The sequence below is a fragment of the Theobroma cacao genome, chromosome 4, assembly GCF_000208745.1.
Source record: "Theobroma cacao cultivar B97-61/B2 chromosome 4, Criollo_cocoa_genome_V2, whole genome shotgun sequence".
Classification (NCBI taxonomy): Eukaryota; Viridiplantae; Streptophyta; class Magnoliopsida; order Malvales; family Malvaceae; genus Theobroma; species Theobroma cacao.
Genome location: NC_030853.1, coordinates 20,629,952 through 20,645,966, shown reverse-complemented (window position 1 = coordinate 20,645,966; position 16,015 = coordinate 20,629,952). Strand labels below are relative to the sequence as shown.

Sequence of the window (16,015 nt, the reverse complement as noted above, 5' to 3'; positions counted from 1 at the left end):
CATATTCAAGAAAATGTTGTATTATTTTGTTAGTGGACTGACACATTGCCTTCCAAATTGAAATTACGCCACTTGGAAGATAAACTATGATTGTTTCAGGTTGAAGTAAAGGAGAAGACAATCGATACATGCCGGGGGGCGAAGAAGTCCTAGACTTGAAGCTATAAATCTCATTATCCCATCGAACTTAAAGCACATCCAACAAACGAAAATTAATATTGCTCTCATTAGTTTCTTTTCTCTCAGCAAATGGAAATGGCCGTTGAAGAAACAAAATCACTGACTCAACCAATCACCATGAAAGGTGGAGATGGCCCTCTAAGCTATGCCAGAAACTCCAGTTTTCAGGTACTCCTTTGTCTAACTAATCATTGTTTCCCCATTTTTACTATAAGAGAGACATATACCTTGTTTAAACTTGAAGTCTTTAAATTGAAAGTTCTAAATTTTAATTAACTGTGTTGAGATGTCTTTTTGAAACTTTTATACTAAAAGATAATTAGATGCATTAATCCAAGAATTCTTCTTAAAATGATAAGCTTGAATTTTACCATATAACCAGGGCAAAGAATATGGATTACAGAAAGCATGATATTAATTATACGATGATAATATGACTGCAAAGTTTTGTGATAATCACTGGTCTGTAGCAACAATTACATTTTGTTGCAGAAAGGAGTTGTCGACGCTACAAAAGGAATGATCATTCAAGCAATTGCAAACAAGCTTGACATGGAGAAGCTGTGCACCGACTCTTACAAGACATTTCAAATAGCAGATTTTGGTTGTTCTATCGGACCAAACACATTTTTCTCCATGCAAAACATTATAGAAGCTGTGGAGCAAAGGCACCACGCCGACCATGGAAATTCTGCAACGACTCTGGAGTTTCAAGTCTTCTTCAATGATCACTTGAGCAACGATTTCAACACACTTTTCCAAGCTCTCCCTCCTTCGCGGCCATACTTCGCTGCTGGAGTACCTGGTTCATTTTACGGGCGCTTATTCCCAACATCCTCTATCCATATTGGACATTCCTCTAGTGCACTGCAATGGCTCTCCAAAGTTCCGGAAGAAGTTGTTGATAGCAGTTCCCCAGCCTGGAATAAAGGAAGCATATATTGCACTGGAACAGAAAAAGAAGTTGCTAAAGCTTTTTCAGGTCAGTTTGAGAATGATGTGGAGACTTTCCTGAATGCGAGAGCTGAAGAGCTTGTGGGTGGAGGATTGATGGTAATCCTTATGGGTGGAGTTCCAGACGGAATCTCTCTATCTCAGACTTCGATCGGCAAATTTTATGATTTTTTTGGATCTTGCCTCGTGGATTTGACAAAGAAGGTAAGCTTTATCATTATTGGATTTCAAGTTTATAAGTAAAATTAATTACAATTATAATCAACTAATAATCTTCTGTACATATAATTAATATAGTTAAGACATCTTCTATAAGATACCAATCAATAAACTTAAAACAATTTAATAAAAACAGAACATATATTAGATTCCCTACACATGGTTAGACGTAAATTTGGAATCTAAAAGTTCTAGTGCCTGAATCTTACCATTAAGACAAGAACTTACAGATAAAAGGTAAGTTAATTAGTCTTACCTTAACCTTAACCTGCCGTTAACCTTTGTTCAGGAGGGTTAAGTTCCAAAATTCACATCCTCTCTCCCCTCAGACTCCCTTATATAGACCCAAAAAAAAAAAAAACAAACAAACAAATGGCCTCGTGACAACTATACGTTGACTGATATATCACGTAATTAGCTCACTCTCTTGTTGATTTGGTCCTCAATTTGATCCTTATTGCAGGGATTAATCAGTGAAGAAAAGGCCAACTCTTTCAATTTGCCCCTATACTTTCCATCCGCGAAGGAGTTGAAGACATTGATTGAGAGGAATGGGCGTTTTAGCATCGAGAGCATGGATGAGATAGTAGAACAGGTGAAGAGTGCGCATGCCTTGCCTAATACCCAAAACCATATATCGCACATAAGAGCTGGAACTGAAGGATTGATCAAACTTCATCTCGGGACCGAGATCGTGGAAGATTTCTTCGAATGCTATGCCAAAAAACACGTAGAGACTCGCTTCGTCTTCGCAGAAAATGGGGCTGACAATACTCTAATATTTATGATTCTCAAGCGCAAGTAACTTCCAGAAATTAACAGCTGAAGAGGTCCACGCCCACTGTTTTTTGTTTGGCAGCTTAGAAAACAAGCTTATTACCCTACTTGGGCAATATAGCTCATAATAATGACTCCGGTTGTCGGCTATTGATGTTGGCTGTGGTTGACTTTCCGTTGACCGTTGCCTGCATTGATGTTTTGTTGTGTGCTTTTTAATATAGGGCCGGGTGACTGCAGGTTATAGGTTATAGGTTATGGGTTTCATCTTGTCTTTAAGGCTGGCGTAGCGGTAGAATTTTCTTCTTTGTTGATGTCAGCTTAATCTATAATCTTCTGATTATTAAATAAAATGATCCTGACTTCGCAAAAAAATGACTTAGCATGGTTACAAAGATCATGTTGTTAGGATGATTAATTTATTGATGGCTTCCAAATAAGTGATTTCCAAAAAAATATTTTATTTATTTTTATTTAAATTTAAAATATTAAATATATAACTATAATGCATAAAATATAAGATTTTACATAATAGTTAATATATAAATAGTTAAATAATATAAATAAAAAGAAGAAGATAAAAAAAATTTACCATATCTTAATTTCACATAATGGTGATGAGTGATCTTTTTTCTTCCTTGTCTAAACTGACAAGTTTATAAATCTTTTTTGAAGAATGAAGTGTATTTCGGTAGTAAGTTGAAAAAAAAGTAAAGTAAAAAAAAAAAAAAAAAAAAAGATAAAAAGGCGTAGAGAAATTTAAGAATTAGAATAAAGTTGAATAAGATGATAGGATCATTTTATTATTATTTATTTATATTAATTATTAAATAAAAAATTATTTTGAAAAGATTATTAAAAATATATATAATAAATAAATAATTTTAAAAATTTTGGATAGCCTCAGCCCCCTATAAACATACTACCATCCGCCCATGCTGTAGATTAATATACTTTCAAATTGTTAAGATTTTTAATTTAACCTTATCTTATATTGATCAATGTGATAATCGTATTTTTGTTAAACACATGTATTATTGTTATTATATACGTATGTAGAAGTATAAATATTCAGCAAATTACAATGTTGCAAATTTATTTTTAATTAAATTATAATAATTTATTGGTAATTTTGTCAAATTTATTTTTAATTAAATTATAATAATTTAAAAAATTAAATTATTACAAAACTCTCTCCCTTAGCATTACCAAAACAATGCTGTTGAAGTCAATTTCACCACACACACAATATTCAAAGGATAAGATTGGAAAGAACAAGTTTCAAAAGTTCCAATACAACAAGAAAGAAAAGTTTGAATATTTGAAGACTTGATATCTCCAAGGTAGGTTTAGTTCTAAAGAATCAAAGAATTAAAGTATTAAAAATTCTAAACAATACTGGCTTTCTAGAATCGTGACTTCAAAAAATTACTCTTCATCTTGTCCAGCCAAAAAAGGAAAAAATAGAATCATTTTTTTCTGCAAAGTGATGAAGTTAACATTCCTGAATTGATAATAATGCTAAAATCCTGGCACATTATTACTCTTCAAAGTCACAAACGCCACGAAAGCTAAATTAATTAATTAAATAATTCACTGAGAGATAGATGAGAAAGACCGTTGTTGTTCATGAGAATAAGACTTCTAGGGCTTAAAAACTTGAAGCCAAAGAGAACAGTTTTTGATTGGGTGTTTGAAATCAATTAAATTGGAAAAAGTGCATACTTCTATCTTATCAAAAGAAATAGGGTTACCTTCAAAAAATCTATTGGTTTAATACTCAAATAAGTTTTTAAATTATTCAAAAAAAATTAAATAAGTTTTTATTTTTTTTATTATGTTTAATCAAATATCTATACTTTTATTTTAAGTCAAATGAACTCTTATAATTAATAATTGATTAATTAATATTACTCAAAATATCACTTGTCATTTTATATCCACATGACATTAACATGACGTTGATATGGATGGTAAAAAATGTCACATGTTCATGTTATCATGCTAAAAAATTATATTATATCATTATCAATTATGATATGTTAACATATTACGTTATAGTCATGCAACATAGAATAATAAATAGTATTTTGACTAAGTTAATCATTAGTTGTAAGAGTTTATTTGACTTAAAATAAAATTATATGTGCTTGATTGAACGTGATAAAAGTATAAAAGCTTATTTGTATTTTCTTAAATAATTTTAAAAAAATTTAGATATTATGCCTACTTGTATCTAGGGGTGTCAATATGGACTTACCTAACCCAGCTCAGTCCAAACCCTTGTAGGTTGAGAAAATATGGGTTGGGCCGGGTCAGCTCATTTTTCATATGGGCCATCAAAACTTCAACCTAACCCACTCTTTATTAGTCCATGGACTGGGTTGGACCAGTCTATTTTTTTTAAAAAAAGTCATTTTTATAATTCTACGTAACAAACTTTCTATCAATAAAGTTGTTTTATGATTTAATCTATAAATTGAATAATAAAAATATATTACAAACAAATAATTACACCAAATATAAATTAACAAATAAATTATATAAATAAAGTTTCAATTTTTAATACAACCTATCATCCTATAAACATAAGTATATAACTAAATAATAGAAACTTCAAGACTCATTTATATCCTCCTTAATCCTCATCGTCAAGCAAAACATTTCAATCTTGTTTAGACAGCAATGATGTCTTAAGATCTGAATCATTATCAATTTATCATCCAATATTCATTACTATACAAGAAAAAGAAATAATAAGTTTTAATCTAAATTAAAATTATTAATTTGACAAGTAAAGATTAAAGACATTGAAATATATAAAATGAGCAATATCATTGATAACTAAATTATTAATTTTATATAATTAAATATATAAAATTATTAAATTTTTTTCTTTTGATTCACAGGGTTGGTCCGTCCCAGTCCACTGATAAGATGAACTAGCCCATTTAGGCTCGTTTTAATATAGATCTAAACTTTCAAGCCCAACTTACCTCATTTTTAATAATAAATGGACCAACCCAATGGGCCAGGCCCATTAGGCAAATCTAATTGTATCTATTCCTTATTTACAGTATTTTCTTCTTGTTTTTATATTTTGAGATTGGTAAGGCCAATTATTGATTAATTAAGACCAAGTAAAGCTAAACATTATAAATTAATCCAAGCAATTAAATCAACTGTTCTGTCATTTTTTTTATACGCAAATCAACTGTTCTGTCACAATAAAAGAAAAAGAAACGAAAAAGTCAGCTGTTCTACTTGAAATTTTTATCTAATCAAAGTAAAAAATAAGGGAACGAAAGTTGAGAAAAAATTTTAATATTTAAAAATCCAACTGTCTAACATCTTGTAGGTTTTTAAATATTGTGAATGTTCATATTTTTTTTTTAAAAATCCATAGCTTTATTATTTGTTTATTCTTGTACCATTTATGAGTAATTGGATGATCGGATTATTGGACAAAATAAGACCACCCATAAACAAAGGTATCTCTAATTAATTAGTTAATATTGCAATGTTGGGAGTATGGAGACCCTTCATATTTTATTCTAATGCCAAATTTACTAATGAAATTTGACCTTTTATCTCTTACAAGTGGTTGCATATTTACATATATATATAAAGAGAGAGAGAGAGTGGTGATGACATTGATAGACAAACAAGTAAAAAATAAGAATATACACTCGTTTATCCATGCAAAACTCTTTTGCAATTATGATATTTGACTCATTGACAAAGTATGATTTTTTTTATTTTTCAACTTAACATCAACAAATTTATTTCACAGCGAACAATAAAAGGAAGGAAGGAAGGAAGGAAGAAGCTTCAAATAATTATCAAAAGAAAATCTGGGCATCTGTCATTTTTCTGTGTTCACATGTACAGATTAGTGTTAAGTGATTTGTTATTGTTGACTTAACCCATAGTCTTTAAAACTGAGATATTTAGAAGATATGACTCTTTCAGGATGAGGTAATTAAGGGAGTAGACAAACTGAGGATTATTTCAGTATTGAGTGCTACGTTTCAAGCTATAAATCTCAACATGCATTGAACTTAAAGCACAGCCAATAAACAAAATTGCTCGAATTATTAGTACAGTATCTTTATTTTTTTCTCTGAGAAAATGGAAGTGGCCAATGAACAAACAAAAACAGTGTCTCGATCCTTCACCATGAAAGGCGGGGATGGCCCTCTCAGCTATGCCCGAAACTCCAGCCTTCAGGTAAACGCATTCCCATCAGCCAAAATTAAGCTTTTTATGTCGAGTTTAGGAACTTGGAATTAATAGTGTTTATCAAACAAACGCCAATTATTATTATTATTATTATTAAAGAGAATATATATAAGACCAAGAACATATAATTTTAATTGCATGCAAAGCGTTTGTGGCTATTTACTGCTTCTTAAATATAACTTTTGTAACTACAGAAAGGAGTTGTTGATGCAACGAAAGAAATGATCATTCAAGCAATCGCAAACACGCTTGACATCGACAAGCTCTGCTCTGAATCTTCCAAAACATTCCAAATTGCAGATTTTGGTTGTTCCATTGGACCGAACACGTTTTACGCCATGCAAAACATCATAGAATCTGTGGACCAAAAGTGCCATGCCAAGCATGGGAGCTCTGCATCAATTGATCTGGAATTCCAGGTCTTCTTCAACGATCACACCAGCAATGATTTCAACACGCTATTCTCATCTCTCCCTCCCTCGCTGCCATATTTCGCTGCTGGGGTGCCTGGTTCATTTTACGGGCGCTTATTCCCAAAATCCAGTATCCAGATTGGACATTCCTCTAGTGCATTGCAATGGCTCTCCAAAGTTCCGGAAGAAGTTGTTGATAGCAGTTCCCCGGCCTGGAATAAAGGAAGCATATATTGCACTGGAACAGAAAAAGAAGTTGCTAAAGCTTTTGCAGCTCAGTTTGAGAATGATATGGAAACCTTTTTGAATGCTAGAGCTGAAGAGCTTGCAAGTGGAGGGTTGATGGTACTCGTTATGGGTGGAATTCCCGACGGGATCTCTCTATGTCAGACTTCGATCGGAAAATTTTATGATTTTTTCGGTTCTTGCCTCCTCAATTTGGCTAAGAAAGTAATTTTTGGCTTCAAATTTTAAAGCCATCATTTAACTTAAGCCATATGAACATATTACGGAAATGTTTTCATTTCAAGTGGGCTTAAACTCAATATTTTGTTAATATTGCAGGGATTAGTCACTGAAGAAAAGGTGAAGTCTTTCAATTTGCCCTTATACTTTCCATCCACAAAGGAGTTGAAGGCAATCATAGGGAGAAATGGGGATTTTAGCATCGAACGTAGCGATGAGATAATAGAAAAGTTGAAGCATGTGCATGCCTTGCCTGATGCCCAAATCTACATATCGCAAATAAGAGCTGGAATGGAAGGTTTGATCAAACATCATTTTGGGAAGGAGATTGCGGAGGAGTTCTTCCAAAGCTACGCCGCAAAACATGTAGAGACTGGCTTCGTCTTTACAGCCAATGCCTGTGACAATACCTTAATATTCATGATTCTCCGACGCAAATGAATGAATGAGCCTTAGAAAGAGCTAACAAATTAAGTCTTTCCACTCACAAGCACTTATGTATGCACCATCTTTCCTTTGACTTGGCGTTGTTGCTTAGAATAATCAGTCTTCAGTGTGAAACATCATTATTTTGTATACCAATATATATATATCATCTCGTCATTTTCATTGTTTTTCGTCTTATTACTTCACTTGTGTTATGTTATTAGCTCATCAAGATCAGGTTATAACATGGAAGGCAATTTTCTTTCATATAAATGATTAATATGTTATTAGTGAAAGATATCTATACTCTCCCCAGTATCAGAAACTTTCTATGGGGAGCATGTTCAACTACTGTAACTACGGAGAAGGAAGATTAGAAATGGAATGGCCCATGAATTAATAATGTGCCCCATATGCAACAATGTGAATGGGTGAAAGGGGTGTGGTTTGGAATACAAAATAGATGAGAAGGTTGGCCTAGTTGTGAGAGATGATCGAGGTAGAATACTAGCCTAGCCAAGCCGGTGAAGGGAAGGGAAGGTTGCAAATGTAAACTTTGCCCCAAACGGTGGCTACGAGAGAAATATTCTTATATATTAGGTTAAACTTGTCAAATCCCACAATTAAAAATTTTGTACACGTGGCATAATCTAACGGTGATGATCTCTTCCGCCCTCATCAATGAATTGAGAGAATCCTGAAGAAAAATATCTCCCAAAATCTCCCCTTCTTCTTCCTTTCAAACCCGAAAGTCGTAAACAAATCAACTCTCCCTCTTTCTAATTTCTTCACTCACAAAGTAACCGTTTTCTTTTTCTTTTTTCTTTTCAAGATAAGTACCCTGGAATCCATGGCGGGAATCCGATTGGCGCCGGAAGAGTCACCGGACCTGACTCAGCAACATCCGCCGCCGCAGCAGCAACAGCTGCAGACCGGTCGAGAAGTGGCGTCCGACGACGAGCGGTCGGTGGCTGCCGATTCCTGGTCTATAAAGAGCGATTACGGAAGCACACTTGACGATGAGCAGCGCCACGCTGATGCCGCCGAAGCCCTATCCTCCGCTGCCAACTTCCGTGGTGCCTCCGATTATAGGTTTTCATTTATCTATTCCATTTTTCTTTCTTTTTTGCCTTATTTTTTAATTGAATATTTGTCTACGTTTTTGAGATTTTTAATAGAGTTACTATCGAGTTGTGGAAAGTGAAATCGGAGCTTAATTGCTTAACTTTAAGTTTTTTTCATTTATTTATGTATTGTTGGTTGTGAATTTTAAGCTTGATATTTGATCTGCTCACAATCGGATAGGAAGCATTGCTTTGGTAGAAGGTGAAATTGACATTTAGCTATCTAAGTTTGACTTTTTTGATTTAGGGATGAAATGCGACTGAAATGTAAAGAAAATATGTTGAGATGATCAATTGTAGGATTTTTAATTCTTCATAGCAACATAATAAGATGTATACATTTTAACATATAATTATTTATTGGTATGACTTAATGCAAATCTTCAAGCAAGTTCTTTGCTTCTATTTTGTTACTTATAAAGTAATAGCAAATAGTGTAAAACAAAATCATACTGGATAATATGAAATTATGGATTTTGTTGTCTACGTAATTTTTTCTTTTAATTCTTCAATATTATTATTTGCTTTTATTTCCAAAAACACATTATACTTTTCTCTAGCCAAGAAGGAAAAGTAACAATCAAATGGAGGCTTATTTGTTGAATTTTCGGAATTTGGTTTTTAAGGGTTCTTCTCAAGGCTTTCTCTGTGTTTTTGGAATCATAGGAGGGTAATAGTGTATTATAACCCATTGCTAGATAAAGTTGAATTACATATATTTATTATTGCTGATAGCCTTCACATGAATTTCTATGGTTTGTGTTGACCTGCAGTTCTGACAAGGATGAACCAGATGCCGATGGAATGACATCAATGCTTGGTCGTCAGAGTTATTGGGATGCTGCATATGCCGGTGAGCTGGCAAATTTTCGTGAACATGGCCACACTGGTGAAATTTGGTTAGAATTACCTTAACTATGTAATTTTGCTATCATATTTCTTGAATTATCTTCATGTTTCACTGTTATTTTTTCCATGCTTAATGATAAAGTTCAAACTAGATAGGCTGTGGCTTTACTCTATGGTCTTTTATGTATGTTTTTGCGATATATGCTTCAATTATTTGTAAAAAATCAGGCAGTCAGCATTTGATCAAACACATCCTTCCCAGCATGTAAAACTGCCATTAATAATGCCTCATTGTTATATTTTACTAATTGGCCAATAAACACCCTGGAGGAATTCTTTCAGGAAGAGTGAAGTAATTTGTTTTTAATACAATGGAATTAAGAGAATCCATAAAGTATGGAGATGTGCTTGTTAAAGAATTTTCTTAGTTATACTTCATAGTTGGTGTCATCCTTCAATATGTCATTAGGACCTACCTGTCATCCTTCAATTTGTCATTAGAACCTACCTTGTTTTTGTTTATCACATAAATGTCAATGATAGGATTTGAACATTGGCCGTAAGAAGAAATAAGACTTTATAACCATCCAGTTAAGCATGATCTTTGTACTACTAGCCAAAATTTGTATTACTAAAAACACAATTTTGTAATTTATGTTTATAAACATATTAGTGAAGTTTTATTTAATATGCATTTCAAAGGTTACCCCAATGACCTAGTGACTTGATACCTTCATCGAGTTGCTATTTGGGCCAAGTTTAATAACTCTCTCATAATTAAAGGATTCTAAGAACTTTTGTTTATGCTAATTTCATCCAAGTTCCTTTAAATAGTTTATCCCTTCACCATTTTACCTCTTTCTCTATAGGTTTGGAGCTGACGTCATGGATACTGTTACTTCATGGACCAAAAGCTTGTGTATTGATAGTTCTCAATGTCACATGCCAAATCATGTTGATGAGGCCAAACCTGAGCCTGTTGAACATGGTGATAAATATTTGTCTTGCTGGAGTGTACTTGACATTGGCACTGGCAATGGTCTGCTCCTTCAGGAACTTGCTAAGCAGGGGTACACTCTGAGATTTTGCCTGTAGTTCTGGTATTATATGCTACTAAAACTAAATCAAGATAAAATTAATTCATAGTCTGCAGTGCAAAAATAAGTTGGCTTGGATATTGTTCGTGCTATTGGTTGACTGGAATATTATAATATATAATTTTGCCGTTTCTTTTGGATTCTTTCATGACATCAGTAGATAAGAGGTGCTCTTAGTCAATTATGGTCCTTGGTTTAAGTTGGCCAACAGATTGAGAGTTTGATAAACATGAACATGTAGTTTGAAGAAAAGGATGCGACTTTACTTAAAGATGGAAACAGTTTCATATATATATATGTATATATCAATTATGGACAGGGGAGAACACGTATTAATGTGGAGTAAAGCAATTGAGATATTTACAGAAACTCTGGAAGTATTTGAATCTGGCAATATAACCATGCTTGCAGTATTACTTGAGAAAGGAACAATTTCACTTGAATTCTGGTGAACATTTGTGTCATTTGTATATGCATGTAGATATAATTTTATTTTGGATGTGCATCAAACGCTCTGTGAACTGTTCAATTCTTTATATATTCTTTATTTGCTCTGGTATCTTATCTGATTTCAGTAATCTACCTTTTTTCCTTACTTTTATCAGAGAGAGTATACTGTAGTAAACGGGGATGTAACCTCATTTATGGAACCTAGAATTGTGCCTTTCATTTGCTAGCTAGCTAGCTCATTCGGGATTCTTTTTTAACACAAATTTTATAGGATGCCAAAAATGAGTAGTAAGAAATCTAAAACATGAGGAACAGCAACGAAGAAAGTCCTATAAAAAACCCCAAACACCAAAACCCCTTTTATGAGTATCAAAACTAGTACCCAGCAAATAACAGTTTCCAAGTGTTTGCATCACTGTTGCAGAAACTACATCTTGCAAATTTTATCCTTAATAAGCTGCTGGGAAGGCCTTTATCGAAGAACTTATGCTTCAAAAATATACTGTCACTCCAACCATGTTCTGCAAGCAATTTTCTGGATGCAGCATAAGTTTATATCTTCAAGACCTGTTTGTTAAGTGAACTGATCCTCGTTAAGATTCCCTGCCTGGACAAGCCAAAGGGTTATTAATCAGCATTCGGACGAGTCCTGTACAATCAAGTTCTTGGTCTTTTAGGATTTACTTTATTCCTTGGCAACATAAGTAAATAAATAAAAAAAAAAGCGATCTACTATTTTACTTTAAATTTTCCTTTTTTGGATAAGTAAAGCACTAGCATTTTGGCACAAAATAGTAAAGTTATTTAGGCTGAATATTTTATCTCTCAGTCTAGTGTGGCTAACATTTCAAATTTGTTAAGTCCAACTTTCTGATGAGTCTATTCTCCACATCACACATGATAGTCATTCTTTTGGAGAAATAATATGAGAACAAAATTGTTCATCATATGCTGCAGTTTGTCCAATTAGGGGAAGAAAAATGCAAGGAGAAATATCATGTGCAACTTGTTTGAATATGCTATCTACCTGGAATCTTTGGCATGACTTTTCTAAAGCTGATTATCATGTGGTATAGGGACAAGTGATTGGATTGATAGAGCAAAGAAATTAAAAAGAAAAAAACAGAGAATAAATTGTTTCTATTGCCCCATTATGCGTCATGTCAGTGTTGATTTATTCTATTTAATTTTTGTTACATTAATTGTGGTGTAAGATATGTGTAGGCCTTCGGTCAACTTCTGATAAATTTATGGGTTAAGAAAGTAAAGTTTTCTCTTATATTATTGCATTTATGGTTATGGTCAAGTGAATGTTTTGCATTTTTCAATTCAGGTTCACAGATTTAACTGGAACTGATTATAGCGAAGGGGCTATTGACCTTGCTCGAAGCCTTGCAGATCGAGATGGATTTTTAAACATCAAGTTTCTGGTGTGGATTGAATTCTGAGAGTTCTTACTGAATCTAATTACAGGCTTTTTTTTTTTTCATTAATCCATACTATTAGAAGAAATATTTATGTATTCTTTTGTAATCTACCATGTTCTTTAATTTGGAGTGCTTGCCTTCCATGTCTATGGTTCCTTTATGCGTGCATTGGTTTGTTCTCTCTCTATTTATGTATTTATTAATTTTATACATACTGTCATATTGGCATTGATTAGATCTTACTTTGTGATATTTGTTTAATCTTTACAACTTCCTCATCTCTCTTGTCTTGGTTAAGAAAACCTTGTTTGATTTTGTTGTATTTGTTGTTGACAAACCATTGCACTAGTAGACATTTCCTGGGTCTTATTTTTAGATATTTGTTTAATCTTTGCACTTCTCAACCATTCTTAGTTTTTTGGTTATTCCTTCATTCTTTACAACTTCCTCAACCTCAAAAAGGGCTCTATAAGCCAAAATTTAATGGCTTGGGGAGGTTAGTGCAGTATGCAGTCCAAACAACAAAATTTGAGATCCATTTGTGAAAAAAATTGGATATTAAGCCTTCAAACACCCACGTAAAAGATAAAGGTGGAGCTGTAGGTTTCCTATGCAGAATAATAGAGCAGAAAACTATACTTGTTGAAAGTTGAATTCCTGCATAGTTGATTTTTCTCTTGATAGCTTGATCATTCTCAATGTACCTTGACCATTGACAATTTTATTTGGTCTTTAGGTTGATGATATTCTTGAGACAAAATTGGAAAGACGGTTTAAACTTGTCATGGATAAGGGGACTCTAGATGCCATTGGTTTGCATCCTGATGGGCCTATCAAAAGGTAATAGTTACGCAACCTTTACTGCAATCTACTATATTAGTTTCTTTCTTTGCCCTCTGTGTCTTCCTTTGTACACCAATTTATATTAACAAATAACTGGTTATCAGGAAGTTCTTGTCCATACTGACAGAATCTCATAAGTTGAATTGTACAATTTGCACTTATATATAATTAGATGCTGTAGTTTATTTTGTTGCTTTTTAATATTTCAGTAGTTCTTAAACTTGTGAAAGTCTAAACGAGTTTCCATTTGATTACCTTCTAACAATTCCTTTAACTTTTTCCTTGTCAGGATGATGTATTGGGATTCAGTTTCAAAGTTGGTAGCCCCTGGCGGAGTACTGGTAAGCATCTTACACAGGCTCATTTATGGTTATATTTTTTTATTTATTTTGAATAATGTGTACGTGTGTCTGAAATGAAAGCCCACAACAGAGTCAAGTTTAAACATTCATCATGTCAATATTCTGAGAATAGCTTGGAAAAGGCTTGACTCTGTATTCCAGCATGCTTGTAAGCTGTGTGAGAATTTTCTCTAAAAGAAAGATTTAATAACTTCCACCCTATCTTTTTTTTTTTTTTTTGGGTTGAAATGCTACTTGTAGGTGATTACATCTTGTAACCATACAAAAGATGAATTGGTGCAAGAGGTGGAAAACTTCAATCAAAGAAATATTGAAATGCCCCAAGAGCCAAATACAATGGAGGACCAAGAAACACGCAGAGATCTTCCTCCATTCCAATATCTGAACCATGTTCGGACTTATCCAACATTCATGTTTGGTGGGTCTGTGGGATCACGCGTTGCCACTGTTGCATTCCTACGGAATTAAATTGTAGGAATGAAATTTGAATGAGCTTAGCTTGTTGTCATGAATGGGTCACACTTGTGCTTTGTTGTGGTTGAAACTGTTAACTGCATGCATACAGAATTGCTGGAGAGGTACTGACATTTGAAACTCATTTGTCGGATTCTTCCTCTAAGATAGGATGTTCTTTTATGTTTTTTCCATCAAAGATACCGGTGTAGCTGCTGGTGAGATTACCCTCGGCAACTCAGTACAAATACTTTAAGTTAATGTTGTCTCAGTTCTTGTAGTGGTTGCTAGTTGGTTCAGTGGATGAGGGTCTGGGCACCATGTGCCTTTGTTGGGTTAACATTGAAGCAGAAAATTTGACACTGCAATTTATTGCGAAATTGTAGGTGTTTTCATTTGTTTCCTGTTTACCTTGTCAGATTTGAATCCTGAAAATAGTCATTGCTGTTGTTGCAACCTGAACGCCCACACTATGTAGTCAATGGATCCTACTCCCGGGTAGGGCATGGATTCATTTCGTTTACATAGTGCTCGGCCGGCACTTGTCGTGGACTGAACTTGTAAACATGAGCATAGATTTCCCTGTTGACTGACTAATTGTAAACTAGATCCCAATTATCGTTGGTCAACTGTTTGATAAAACAAATGGCCGGCCGGCTCGTTCCTTTCTGAATCCAATCTTTGATTGTATGGCGGCTCTTAACTTCACTTGTATTAATTTTGTTCAACTGTTTCTCCTTTATAGCAATGTAACTGTGAAGTTTTGAGTTAATCTAAATTTTATACACATACACGTAAATGTAAACTTTCGAGTCAATCTAAATTTTTATGTATGTATCCTTTTTAATATTTAAATTGAAATAATATTGGTGTCAAAACAATTATTGGACATTGTTTATTTAACTTATAGTTTTGCCTACGAAATCTGTATCTTTAGGTAAAGAATTCAGAAGTCAAACTTGAACTTGAAACAAAACGATTTGAATTTAATAGTAAAAATGATATAAGTTAATTATTAGTTTCATTTTAGTTGGAAACCCTACCTCAGATAAAACTTGAAATTATTTGAATTCGAAATAACTTTGATTCAAATTTATTCATTTACCACCTTTACACAAAAGACACAATATTCAATTATTAAATTAATAAAATATTAATTATATAAAAAATGTAAAAATAAATAAAATTTAATCATACATGGATGCAAGTGGATATAGAAATCTTCAGCCAGGGTCCTTTCCATCCTTCTCCGGGCACTGTTTCGCTACTTCCCACAGGCTTTGAACTCTGTTTTTTTAAATAAGAGAATTATGTATTAATTAATTAATCAAATAGTTAAGTGCGATTTTATTTTTTTTTTTTGTTAGTCAAAAGTTGGATATCTTCTCATAAAGTGTATCTCTCTCGATAAAATGCAAGGAAAAGAAAAAAAATAATAAAAGGAAGGATACCACTATTGTTGTGCCTCATAATTTGTTTATTCTCTTTTTTTCCTCTTGGGTACACTATTTAACGTGTCTTACCCTAGCTGTTTATCTCCCCATTTTCCATCTCTTTATTATGAGATGATCATTCAGTTTCAAACATTGATAACCCATCCTCTTTTTTCATTCTAAGCTTAATTGGTAAAATGAAAAAATCTTTAAATTATTCAATAAAATTTAAATAAATTCTTACTTTTTATTTATGTTTAATCAATCACTTATACTTTTATTTTGAATCAAATAAACTCTT

The 16,015-nt window shown here is 33.1% G+C and overlaps 3 protein-coding genes across 3 annotated transcripts; all 3 read left to right on the top strand.

Annotated features, from left to right (window-relative positions):
- On the top strand, nucleotides 644-2,158 carry LOC18601957 (probable S-adenosylmethionine-dependent methyltransferase At5g38100). Its single transcript, XM_018119051.1, has 2 exons — nucleotides 644-1,338; nucleotides 1,817-2,158. The coding sequence occupies exons 1-2, from the start codon at nucleotides 700-702 to the stop codon at nucleotides 2,156-2,158; spliced, it is 981 nt and encodes a 326-aa protein (XP_017974540.1). The 5' UTR covers nucleotides 644-699.
- On the top strand, nucleotides 6,262-7,691 carry LOC18601956 (probable S-adenosylmethionine-dependent methyltransferase At5g38780). Its single transcript, XM_018119050.1, has 3 exons — nucleotides 6,262-6,360; nucleotides 6,567-7,235; nucleotides 7,350-7,691. Exons 1-3 carry the CDS (start codon nucleotides 6,262-6,264, stop codon nucleotides 7,689-7,691), a joined length of 1,110 nt encoding a protein of 369 aa, XP_017974539.1.
- Nucleotides 8,375-14,699, top strand: LOC18601955 (protein-lysine N-methyltransferase Mettl10). Its single transcript, XM_007033064.2, has 7 exons — nucleotides 8,375-8,768; nucleotides 9,574-9,699; nucleotides 10,519-10,719; nucleotides 12,530-12,626; nucleotides 13,360-13,463; nucleotides 13,756-13,807; nucleotides 14,069-14,699. Exons 1-7 carry the CDS (start codon nucleotides 8,527-8,529, stop codon nucleotides 14,294-14,296), a joined length of 1,050 nt encoding a protein of 349 aa, XP_007033126.2. The 5' UTR covers nucleotides 8,375-8,526; the 3' UTR covers nucleotides 14,297-14,699.

Excerpts from the sequence above, each read along its gene's own strand:
- LOC18601955 (XM_007033064.2), top strand. The coding sequence starts at position 8,527 with ATGGCGGGAATCCGATTGGCGCCGGAAGAGTCACCGGACCTGACTCAG. Across the intron at positions 9,700-10,518 it reads GGCCACACTGGTGAAATTTG|GTTTGGAGCTGACGTCATGG; the intron begins GTTAGAATTACC and ends CTTTCTCTATAG. Across the intron at positions 12,627-13,359 it reads TTTTAAACATCAAGTTTCTG|GTTGATGATATTCTTGAGAC; the intron begins GTGTGGATTGAA and ends TTTGGTCTTTAG.
- LOC18601956 (XM_018119050.1), top strand. The coding sequence starts at position 6,262 with ATGGAAGTGGCCAATGAACAAACAAAAACAGTGTCTCGATCCTTCACC. Across the intron at positions 6,361-6,566 it reads CCCGAAACTCCAGCCTTCAG|AAAGGAGTTGTTGATGCAAC; the intron begins GTAAACGCATTC and ends TTGTAACTACAG. Across the intron at positions 7,236-7,349 it reads TCCTCAATTTGGCTAAGAAA|GGATTAGTCACTGAAGAAAA; the intron begins GTAATTTTTGGC and ends TTAATATTGCAG.
- LOC18601957 (XM_018119051.1), top strand. The coding sequence starts at position 700 with ATGATCATTCAAGCAATTGCAAACAAGCTTGACATGGAGAAGCTGTGC. Across the intron at positions 1,339-1,816 it reads TCGTGGATTTGACAAAGAAG|GGATTAATCAGTGAAGAAAA; the intron begins GTAAGCTTTATC and ends TCCTTATTGCAG.